A 12,216-nucleotide genomic window follows, 5' to 3' on the forward strand; every position below is an offset into this window, starting at 1 on the left:
AAAGAAGTAAACCGGTGACCTGCCAAATCGTGCTGCATCCTTCGGAACAACCAGTAATCAGAAGGAGCAATGTCCGGAGAATACGGCGGGTGCGGTGAAACATCCCATTTGAGCGTTTCCAAATATTTTTTTACGACTTTTGTGACATGAGCCCGAGCGTCTCTCGGTTTCAGTTCATAAGGTACCCAATTTCCTTGTTTTTGAATAATTCCCATGTCTCTCAATCGTACGGAAACGGCTTGTTGAGTCACTCCCAATGATTCTGCAAGCTCCTCTTGCGTTTGACTCTGATCTTCTTCGAGTAATGCCTCTAGTTCTTTGTCCTCGAATTTTTTTGGCTGTCCAGAGCGAGGCTTGTCTTCGACGCTGAAATCTCCATCCTTGAAACGTCGAAACCATTCCCTACATGATTTATCAGTTGGAGCAGCGTCACCATAAACTTCAACAAGCATTCGATGGGCTTCCAGCTGCACTTTTCTTCCAATTAAAGCAGAAAATTAAAACCTCCCGCAAATGCTGCTTGGTTAACACAAAATTCGACATTTTCAACACTGTAAAAAGCAAGGTTTTTGTATGAAACTCAAAGCGATATAAACTGAATATTATTGGCAGATGTCTAACCTCTCTGAAACCGCCAAAATCGGCAGTCACTATGAACCATTCATAACACCGGAGCCATCTTTTGAAAACGGACCGAACTAATTTGTACACCCAATAGAATAAACACAAATATATAGTCAATGATTGTCTTAAATAATTGTTTAGTTACTTTTACCACATATATGGTAATTTCTCATTCACAAATATAATGAGATTTAATATTCATATAGTTATATCTGTCATCATTTAGCAAATATTCTGGTAATATTGACTATATAGAAGAGTTACTTTACCTACCATTTTATACTTGTATCCATACAATAATTTTAGTTTAACTTACTATAATTCTTAGTAAAAATATTATATAGTTGGTTATACTATGCCTATATCGTAATTATTACCGATATTATGGTAATACTTACTATAAATATGATATTTCGGGCTATAATTTAGTTACTATATCATTATAGTTCCAAATATCATATATTTTTCTCTCAGTGTGCTCTTCTCTCCCCTTTCTTCTCCTTTTTTCTTTCTTTCTTTCTTTCTTTCTTTCTTTCTTTCTTTCTTTCTTTCTTTCTTTCTTTCTTGAGAGAGAGAGAGAGAGAGAGAGAGAGAGAGAGAGAGAGGAGGCAAGGGAGGAGGAGAGAGCACGTTACTCCGATATAACGCAATAACTTCCTTTTCCGGCAGAATCGCTGGACGAGTCGTTTTCGTCTTTCCGCTCGGCTCTCGCAATCTCGCAGAAAAAAGAGGTCGAGCGCGTATCGCGCGAACCTTCCCGGCAGATTGCAGATTAGGTCTGGCCTCTGAGAGTGCGGTCGCGCTTGCTCGCTCGCGCGAGTGCACGTTGCGAGCGCAAATCGGCGAGAGCCAGCCGCTCTCTCCGTTCTTAGCCGTCGTTTCGCGTGCGCGCGGCGCGGCGCGGCGCGGCGCAGCGCGGCGACGGGCTTATCTGCGAAGAACCGCGAGCGCGTAGATCCGAGATAAGGGATAATTATAAGGCGCGGATGAGTGAATGGAGCGGTTAGCGGAGCAATCGAAAGGCTAACGTCGTAACGATTAAGGGGATCTAACGAGGCTCGCGATCATAACGATACCGAGCCCCGACATCCGACGTCGGTCTCTCCCGAGGCGGCACGGCGCGGCGCGGCGGCCGCGACTTCTCTTTTCTTCTCCTTTCAGCTCAATCGTCCCTCCCGCTTTGTTAACGTAATCGGCGAGCCGCGCGATTTTCGCATTACGCGCGGCGCGCCGGATCGCGAACAACGCGTAACGGTACGCGTCGCTCGGGGAAATTGCATCGAGCTCTCTTCTCTCCTCATCGAACACGCGCGGAGGCTGTTATCCCACGACGGCGCGAGTGGCGCGCGTCGCGCGTCAATCGGAGTCGTGAGAGCGAGCATGTTTTTCGCAGATCTTGAGGAAGTGCGCACTCGATCGGTAATCGAGCCGCTTTTCCACGTGCGGACTCGCCCCGAAGCGGCCACTCAATGTCGACGCGGAAAAATCGCCGACGATCGCTGCCGGTCCGCCGCGCGGATTCGCTCCGAGCGCGATTGAATCGGGCTTCTTCTGACACTCCCTCGACACTCGCGTTTTTCCCCGAGCTCGCTTACTTCTCACGTCGCTCTCGGCATTTTTCGACTCAGACTCAGCGAAAGAAAGAGGGAGAAAGGGTAGGGAGGGAGGGAGATCGGCCGCACTTGTTTCTACGCCAACCTGTTCCCGGGGGAAGCGATATTAAATGGTCGATCTTGCTCTCGTGATTTTTGTCTCGTCTCGAGACAACGCGATAAAAAGATGCGAGATGCCCAGTGCGGGAAAGTAGTCTCTCTCTCTCTCTCTCTCTCTCTCTCACTCTCTTTGTTTTTTGATAGAAAGTGCAAAGCACCCTTGAGACTCGCAAAACCGAGGGGATTTGAGAAACCGCGCGTTGGAACCGGACGCGTGATCAAGCGGAACGCGTCGTGTTTCGCCAATTGAATTTGCGCAAAAGAAATCGTTGACTTTTCTCCTTTTCCCATCACGACCTTGCGTCGAGGGTCCCGCCGCGTCTCCGTGGGAACACACGATGATAAATCAGCAGTTTGTTTCCGATAAAGCAACAAACAGGGAATCGAATCTGCGCTTCTTCCAGCGTCATCCTCATACGATTCCTGCAAGACTCTCTGAACGTCAACGTGTACGAGACACACACACGCTTGACGTTATCTCCCCCAGACCTCTCTCTAAGGGAGAAGCGAATTTAAATTGCGGATCGCTCGCGATACCTACCGTCATTCACTTTCCCTGGAACGCACTCCCTCTGCCTCTCTCCCTGCTTCCTCCGTCCTTCCCTTGTACAGGTTTCTTCTACCTCGCGCGGTTCCTCGTATCGCAGGGAACGTCCTCTCCGTTCTTCCTTCTTCGGAGAATGCAACGCGGCTGACGCTTACGAGCAGCGATTTGCGGAAGGAGCTCTCGCCAACTCCGGCGGCGTCGCCGGACGCTCGGAATCGGAGGACGCGGCGCGGGAGCGCAAGAAGATCGGTATCCCGTCCGCGCACGCAGCCCTTAGAGGGAAAATCGAGGCGACGTCCGATCGACGTCCGACTCGTTGCACGATAATCGCCATTCTCGTCGCGCGATAAATTCGCGACAGCGGAAAGTGACAAGCCTGGGTGAAAGGTCCGTGCGCGAGCGCGCGCACGCGCGCGTTTCCGTCGTTTCCGCGCCGAGAGATTAATGCTCTCGACGCACCCGCCGCGAGAATTCGCTTTCGCCATTGCGCGCGATAACGCGTGATAAGGCGCGATCGATCGCCGGCGGAATCACTCGTTCGGCTGGAGTTATCAGCGGCGAGGCCGCGCGATCGCGTGCGGCCTCTCGTGCAGATCCGCGCCGTACGTAGCGGAATCTTGAATTCGGAATCTTGTCTCGGCAACATGAGGAAGAGAAAGAAAAGAGTAAAAGCTCTCGCCAGGAGAGAGAGAGAGAGAGACGCATCGTGTTCCATCGTGGGAGAAAAATAGCGATCGTGACGAATATATACGCGAAGTTCAGGCGATATTTTAACGCGGGAACGTCGCGGCGTTATTCCGGCCTTAAATCCTCGCAGATTATTTCAATGCGAAGACGTACATTCGTCGGGCTTCCCTCGCGACTGCACGTGCGCGTCTTCGCGCGTTTCATCGTGAAGTACGCCTCGGAAAATTCCGCTCTTCGGCCGTAAATACCGAAATGTCGCATGCGTGCCGCGGCAACGTGCGCTTTTTGCAGACCGGGCGAAATCGCCCCGGCTGTGCGGGGGGCATCTCGCGTGTCCTTCGCAACGAGGAAATCGTTATGGCCGCGCGATATCGGTAGTTCCCGCTCGATTCCATGAGAATCTAATTCTTCATCTGCAATTACCGATAGTCACTTGTCGTAACAGCGCCGCAAATTACACGACGGAGCGACCGCATTCGGGCGTTTCTCCTCGCGTCGTTACGGGACTTTAATGTCGTCGGGAAACGAATAATCGCGCGCCGACAGAGAGGAGAAGAAGAGAAAAGTGCGTCGTCGGATGCACCGCGTACGCGACAGGAAATTTATCGCCAGGGCAATTGGCGCACACACACACACACGTCAGATTGCGACCAGGGAGGGGGGAGGGATGAGCGAGATCACACCCGGCGTTTCTGCGAAGGAAGATATCCCTGCGAGATACCGGCAATCATGTGAAAAATACCGACTCACGTGAGGAAGTCGTGTCATCGGGCGAAAGGGAAGAAGACGAGCGAGTTTGCGTGACAGAAGCTTATCGCGCGGCTATACAAACACCAGGCGAATCCATGACGCTTATCGCAGCAAAGATTACATTTTAGAACCACAATTACGATTATCACCGTAATAAGAGTTTCGTGTTGCCGCTTCTTGCGCTCACCGCGAAAGCTGCGATCATTAACCGGAAAAAGAAACGAGGAGCCGCGCGAGGAGATGCAAAAAGAACGGCAAAGAGAGAGAGAGAGAGAGAGAGAGAGAGATGACTAGGGGGGAGGGAGAGGGTAGGAAAAAGGAAAACAAAAAACACGCAAATCGTTTGCGCGCAGTATTAGATAACGGTACGGCGTTCACTTTAAGATCGATGTTCCGCGAATGTGTATCCTAAAAACGATATTGCTTCCCCGTCCGCCGAGCGGAGGGACCCCGCCATTAATCACCCGTGCAGGCTGCGCGCGCGCTTAATTGGTCGGGTCTGCTTGCAGAACTACGACACCCTGAGCAAGGGCAAGAAGTCGTGGAGCGTGCGGCTGGGTCTGTCGCGGCAGCACCATAGCCCGGATGATTCCGCCAAGGGTTGGGGCACCATAAGCGGCGGCAGTGTGCTCTCCCGCCAGATGATCTACGGCGAGCCGTGGCTGTACGGCACGGTGCGATCGTCATCGTCGTCGTCGTCGCACTCCCCACACGAGCCGCGGCCGTTCCTCACGCCACCGCCGCCGCCGGGCGCGCCGTTGCTCGTGGTATGTTCCTGCCCGGAGTTCCTCGCCGGCACCGTCAGGAAGCTCGGTAGCTGCCGCAAGTGCGGCGGCCACCGGCTGGCCGGGGTGCCGTTCGGCGGCACTTGCCGCTTGCCGCCGTCCTCGAGGAGCAGACCCAGCCTCGCCGGTAAGTCATCATATTATGTCGTGATTACCTGTTACTTTTATCATTAGTCGTCTTGGTGGATTTTTAGGATTGACGACTGTCGCTGAGTTGCTTTGTTATTTGTTATTTATTATTTGTAAGTCATTTCAATCTAAAATATCATCCGCCGCTTGCCACAACCCACTTTCTCACCTTTCTGACAATATAAGTGAATCCCACACAGGTGGAAGAAAGAAGAAGCTTGCCTCTAGAAGCGATCGTCAAGAAAATCGTCAACCCTGAAAATTAATTAAAACATCTAATATCTTTTTCCTAGCCGCGCGGGAAGGTACTCCCGCCGTTGTACGGGAGACGCCAGGACTCGGAGTGGAATTCCGCACTCGTGACTTTGTTGTTCAACTTGGCGAGTCGTTGAGCCTTTCGCGGGGATCGAATTCCACTTTGAGTTCTGCGACGACGGACCGTCTGAAGTGGGTCGTGTATTCCGACGGACGAGGCTCAGGATCTAGGCTTCGGAATGCGAACGGACTTGTCGGTACATTGTACGTGGACTTGCGCGACTTCGTGCCTGAGATCGATGAGCGAGGGCGGAATGGATGGACAAGAGAAGAGCTCGTGCCCGCCGCGCCGGCGATGATGTTCATGCTCTAATTGCGAGCTCTTCGTATTAGAGATTTTCTCCTCGTTCGCGCTCGAGATAGCGCGCATACGCCGGAGCGCAGAAAGTTCTCAGCCGCGGGGCTGGATTGCTCTCGTTTAGTTTGCATTTAAATCGTTGCTCACGCCTTGAGCCTGGATCGCCGCTCTACGCGCTCGCGAGTCGCTCGCGCACCGTAAAATCCGACGTTACGCGAATCGTCGGATGAAACGTTAGAAACGTGGAGTTAGCGATGCTCCGATTAGACAATTGATACTTTACACTCGGTTGGCCATCGCGATGGTAATCGGATAGCTCGAGATTGCGCCCCGTTTTGCGCCAAGGTATTGCGTGTCGGCGTAAAATCTAAACTATCCGTTATTCGATTATGTTGAGCCATCTTTTTGCTATCTAATGGCGAGCAGAGTCTGTGTTCAGCGCTCAAATCTCATCTTTTTATTTCCAATATTTGATCAAGTCTAGAGACATACGCGAGATCGAGTGTCTGAAATCAATTCTCTATATACGATATGGATGAGCAAAGAGAGAAAGAGAGAAAGGTGAGAGAGAGAGAGAGAGAGAGAGAGAGAAAAAAAATAAGACTCAGCTTCCAAAATAAGCTTTCCACAAATTTGCACAAGCGGTCGAGATCGGTCCGACCGAAAGTCGAAGCTCAGCTTTCGCGCTCGAGGTCGAGGAAACGTAAGATTGCCCCGGTCGATCGAGCGGTCGGAGGGGATCGTGGTACTTCTCACAGCACTCGTCAACTTGTTCGTTAGGCGTGCTGAGGGCCCCGATCGACGATCCTTACGACCAGATGCGGCGGAACCGGCTGGTGGAGCCGAGGTCGCGGGCGCGCAGCATCTCACCGCACCGGTCGTCGACGCAGCGCGACTCCCGGAGCCAGAGTGTGATCGCGCGTGCCGCGAAGGAGCGGAAGGGCAGCGCGACTGCAGCCGAAGGCACCACGTCGTCTTCGAGGTCCGAATGGTTCGACAAGCAGCCGCCGGGCACGGCGGGCTACGACGACACCGCCGCGACGGCCAACGTGCGCAAATCGCGACCCGGTTTCACCGGCGGTGCGTCCTCGGACGACTGGCTGAGGGACGAGGCGACCGCGGCGGAGAGCCACTCGCGGACTCATTCTAACGCGACGCCGGCCGCGAGGCTGGCGCGTGTCCCGAAGAAGCCGGCGAGGGACGCGAGGAAGCAGTGGCTGGATGCCGGCGGTCAGCAAACGTCGGAGGCGGCGAGTCAGCGGCGGAGCGGCCAGGACGGCGGCCAGTGGAAGGACGGGACGACGACGACGGCGACGGCGACGTCGACGTCGTCGACGACGTCGACGTCGGTTACCGACTCCCGTAGGAGTATCCTCGAGTGCGACGTGAATCCATATCTGTTGCTGAAGAAGCAGAAGGACGAGGATGACTTGAGCGATGACCTGTCGGACAATGCTCTGGAGCAGGACGACCATCGTGCGCTGTCCAGCCTGTTCGACCCGTCCAAGGTGAAGTCCATCGAGAGGATACCGAACAGAAACGCCGTGGCGGCGATCGGCGGTCAACGGATCCGTGTGTTCAGCGAACCGCGGGAGATCTCGGACGACGACGACGTGGAGGTGCCAGCGGTCACCAGGATCCCGATACCGAAGGTCTCACCGAAGAGACCGCCGAGACGGCTGAAGGAGGCTCGGCAGACGCTCAAGAGCATCCTCAAGCGCGGTCGCGTGATGGAGAGCAAACGGAAGAACGTCCTGTTCAACGTCGACAACGTGATCTTCGCACCGGAGAAGCCGTCGGAGGCGACACGGCTGTCGTGGAGCCGGCTGGGCAGGATCGCTGGTCGCGACTCCGTCAAGGAGCAGCGAAACAATAACGAGCAACAGACTAAGCAAGAGAAAGAGGAAGCGGAAGAAGAGGAAGAGGAGGAGGAAGCGCCGATCGTGCCACAGGAGCAGCAAGAGAAGCACAACTTCATCACGATCCCAAACATCAGGGATCCGAAGGTCGACAGGATCCGGCTGAAGGAGCCGAGGATCGTGCCGGAAGTGAAGCTCGCGCCACCCGGTCCCGACAGGATCAAGATAGACAAGTTTATGCCGTCCAGGAAGCCCGATCGCCCCGTATCCAAGAAGCGGGAGAACGACGGCGCGGAGCAACGCGCGCGGCAGGTCGCTGAGACGCGTCCGTTCTCCGAGAACTTGTCGTCCTGCCCGAAGATCAACAGCGGCGGCGCGGGGCAGCGGAGGGTATCGCCGGAAGAGCAGAAGAGGAGATTACCTCCGGAGGAGGAGAGGATCATCAGGCCCGAGGACGAGACCGAGCTGGAGATCGAGATCGAGGAACTGAAGGATCGTCTGCCGTGCGTCGCCGTCGACGAGAAGGACTTGATCTCAAAGTCCGAAGGTAAGAAACCACTCTGAGCAACCTATCGCGAGACCCTCAACTGTGTGTGCCACGCTGATAATCCCCGCTGATTATTCCGAGTCTACTTCCAAGTAGGCTTAACAAATCCGTAATTTAAGCGCGCGCGCGCGCGCGCATTATTTTCTCAATTACTCGTCGTGAGACTCTCATCGTCGTAATCGCTGTTACTCGCTCAGGTCTCGTTTTTATGTCTTCATGATGTCGCACGTAAAGGCGATATTAGGCGCCGGTCGTCTCGCCTGAGCGTGACCGAACGTGTAATCAATTTGCTTCCGTAATTAGCGTCGGATTGTAATAACGACGTAACCTCTGTTATTGCAGAGCCGCGTTGATAATTACCGATCTGCCGGAATATGCGCGAGTTAACCATCAATTCGTCTGTTGTTAACTGGGACCGGTTCGTTGCGACGCGACGCGCTTATGATCTTCCGCGAAGGTTGACGTCTCGCGCGCGGAAATGGACGGTCTAAAAATACGATCGCGGTGCGTAGCCCGTATCGCGGGCGAGGATCTCCGAGCATCGGCGGCGCGGATCGACAATCTCGCGTCGGTCGGTTCATCAGCGTTTATCGTCTTCCTATCAGGCCGGGTATCATCGCCGCTTTCCGATCCTGCTCTCCTCCGGGCGATTATGCTAATACGTATGTGATTAATGGGCCGTTGAGGTTGACGCGGCTCTTATCGGGCCATCCTTGAACTTTGGGAAAAGAACTCACGCGTCAAGGATAACGGCTCGCGCACGCTCTGCGCGGCTCTCCCCTTCTCTCTAACGGTGCACTCACGCGGCTTGGCGAGGATTTCGAGGCTGCTCGCGCGAGTGCAAAATTCATTGCGAACAATCGCGAGATAAGTTCTTCTTCTCCCGCTGCCGCGAGCCGTCGTTGTCGTGCTGGCGTAATTGAAATTGAAACGGTCGCGGATATTTAACTTGCGTGGGCGATTAATGCGAGACGGCGCGTCCGAATGCGCGGCAAGGCGCGGCTGAGACCCGCGGCTGACCGTCCTTAAGACGGCTTTGTCGCTGACAAGAGGAGAAAGGTTGGCTGATCCTGGACGGCCCTGAGCCGCGTATCCTCGGACCGTTCGACTCGCTGCTCGAACTGAGTCTCGCTCGAAGGAGCCTCGCGCGCGAACGGGGCATTCGAAAGTGTGTATAAGGTCAGGGCTGGCCGGCGCCAGGCCCCGGCCTCAGGTCGGGGCTGACAAATAGTCCTGGCTACTCGATTCGAAGGTACGCCCGCAGTTAACTGGCGGCGACAGTCGCGCATATTTCCGAAACATAAGCGCTGCACCTTTCGCGCTTCTAGACGTGCACAAAAGAAACATCGTCCCTCGGGAGGCAGGTCGCCCACCACGTCGCAGGTCGTGGATAGAGGCGACGCCAAAGACGAGGGGGGGGGGTGGAGAAGGTTTCGTTAAAGTCGCTCGTAAAATTCGCGTTGATTTGCTTGTAGCGGCACCCGGGGAGGTGGCGATAAATTAGGAACGATACTTTGCTGCGGGGACAGGGTCGCTCGCGCGAAGCCCGCCGTTTTCTGCCGTTTGTCCGATTTATACGAAAGCCGCGCGCAAGAACTTGCTGTATAAATTATTCCAAGGCGGCGGGTTCGGAGGCAAGGCACTCTCGCTTGCGGCGCGAGCGCGCCCGGCGGGCTTAATTTCGTTCGCGTATTTCCACCGATTTTCCACATCAGCGCAATCCGGGAGATCCCTCCCGGAAAGGCGCTCTCGGAAGCGAGAAGGCGACTCGGGATCACGACGTGACAAGCGGATTCGAGGATCTCTCGCGGAACGAATTGAGCCCATAGTCCTGGTCTCGCGCGGCGAGACGTGACGGGAAAACCGCGCGAATTAATCGGAATGATTGGCCGTAAGGTCGAGAGCGTTGAAACGCGCCGAGCACGATTCGTTCGCCGCCGCCGCCGCTCGCTCAGCTCCTTCAGACTCCTTCAGATCTCGGCCGGGCGGCCGAGAGGAAAAAAGCGGAAAACGAACGGGAGCTCGTGTCTCTCTGCACACGTCGCGTTAATATTAGGCACGTCGATTAATTGCTACACCGTGAACAACGCAGCGTCGCAAGCCGCGTTCTCGCTCGCGCCGTTACCGTTCGCGGTAGCGACGACACGCCGGATACGTTACGGTGCCGCTCTCCGCACTCTTCAACAGCGGCTGCGGAGTATTCAGGATGTCGATCCGCCGCTGTTTATGGCGCCCGATGGTCGACGACGCGAGGCGTCAGGCATTTTTCGGGCGTCGATGCATTTGCTCGCTCGACGAGCGACGTCGAGCGATCGAGGTGAGTTAACATGTAGCTCAGCCGTTATGCTTCAATAATCGGGCACGGCGATAAAGTTCGTGACGAGACGGCTGCTGGCAGCAGCTCGTGTTGGACGAGACGACGTGCTTCGCTCCTAAGCGCGTGCATACGTCCGATGAAATTGCAACGCGCGCCGCGGGCGACGGCGGCTGCCGTTGCCGGCCGCTGAGCGTTCGGAGGCGCGCCTTCGACCATCCGGGGAAAACCGAGCCGGTTGTGAGGAAATTGGAATCGTTTTCTCAAAGTGCCTCCTCTCCTCCCGCAGTCGTTTGCCTTTTCCGCGGAAAATCGCGCGAGCGCGGCGGTCATGATTAGTCGATCCTACGTAATCCATTATGCATTCTCTTGAGGCGCATCCAGCGCTTTATCCTTCGGCTCCAGCCGAGTCGGAGATCGGTATCGGGTGCGCGTTTATGCGAGCGGAAAATAAGAAGGCGGATGTAACGAGCGTGCGAGAGCGGGAGGGAAATCCATCCTCCCGGCCGGCGCATTGGCACCAACGCTCGCTCGCTCGCTCGTCCGCTCGCCCGCGGTTATCCAACACCGCGCGGCGTGTCGCGCAGTGCGTTTACACCGGAAACGCGATCGCCGGAAGTCATCGTGGCCGATTCGTTTTGTTGTTCTGCGTTCTGCGAAACGCACGCACCGCCGCGAGCGTTTCTCGCTCGTCTTGGGACGTCGCGAAAGCTCCTGAGCGCGCGCGCGTCTGACATTCGTCAAAGTCGAGTCTGTCGCGGATGAAACCCTCCTCTTCTCTTTGGAGGAGAGAAAACACACATGAGACCAATCGTAACGACAGCTCGCGGAAGCTGCGTCTCAGTAGTCGATTAATTTGCGACTGGTATCTGCTATTTCTCGTCTCTCTCCTCCGGCTCCTTGACTTTTTTTCGCGGGGCGACGATATTTTCGTGATTGACACTCCTCGGCCCCGATTCACAGTCACGACACTGATATTCCGTTCGTTGCGATGGTAATCCCCGTCGAATCCGAGGACAGAGTATCCTCCATTCATCGCCTTGCACGTCTATCTCCGTTCTCCAATCGCGACGTTTTAATTAACTGCTCCCGGGCAATCTACTTTCTAAGCTCAGGCACGGGCGAGCGCGACGAGACTGGAATTATAAAATCTAAACGGCGATTTCTTTTTTCCAAGCGCGAATTCTTTTCCTTCTTTCTTTTTCCTGCCTTCCATCCCTCCTTCGTTCCTTTTTCTCTCTACTCTCTCTTTCTCTCTCTCTCTCTCTCTCTCTCTCTCTCTCTCTCTCTCTCTCTCTCTCTCTCTCTCTCTCTCTTCTTGCGGCCAGCATCTTCGCGAAGCGCGTCCTTCATGCCCTGCATTGCGCGCGTGTACGAGAATTTAGATGTACCGCGATAATTCAATGGCGACGATTTATACGAACGCGCGGAATGTTGCTTGCCACTTTGAAGACCAGCAAGTGCGCTCGGCTTTAATTGCCGAGAGGATCGGCAATTAAAGCCGAGCGAGCGCAATCGCGAGTCGCGACGTGGAAATGGAGATTTTCGCGCCGCCCATCTCGTTTTCCTCAAGTTGCGGCGCAACAACGTGCGCTTACGCAACACTTGCGTGAAGGAAAGCCACATCCAAATATACGCAACGCAATCAA

General features: G+C 54.8%; 1 protein-coding gene across 3 annotated transcripts in view; it reads left to right on the forward strand.

Moving 5' to 3' along the window:
• Positions 1-12,216, forward strand: part of RhoGEF64C (Rho guanine nucleotide exchange factor at 64C) — a 106,130-nt gene that overhangs the window by 81,867 nt on the left and 12,047 nt on the right. For all 3 annotated transcript variants that reach the window (XM_025298502.1, XM_025298501.1, XM_025298503.1), the window contains 2 exons: positions 4,830-5,232; positions 6,628-8,253. In XM_025298502.1, the coding sequence (XP_025154287.1) occupies positions 4,830-5,232; positions 6,628-8,253 (2,029 nt within the window). The remainder of the gene's footprint in view (positions 1-4,829; positions 5,233-6,627; positions 8,254-12,216) is intronic.

This window comes from Harpegnathos saltator, unplaced genomic scaffold (assembly GCF_003227715.2).
Source record: "Harpegnathos saltator strain DR-91 unplaced genomic scaffold, Hsal_v8.6 scaffold223, whole genome shotgun sequence".
In the NCBI taxonomy this organism is placed as follows: domain Eukaryota; kingdom Metazoa; phylum Arthropoda; class Insecta; order Hymenoptera; family Formicidae; genus Harpegnathos; species Harpegnathos saltator.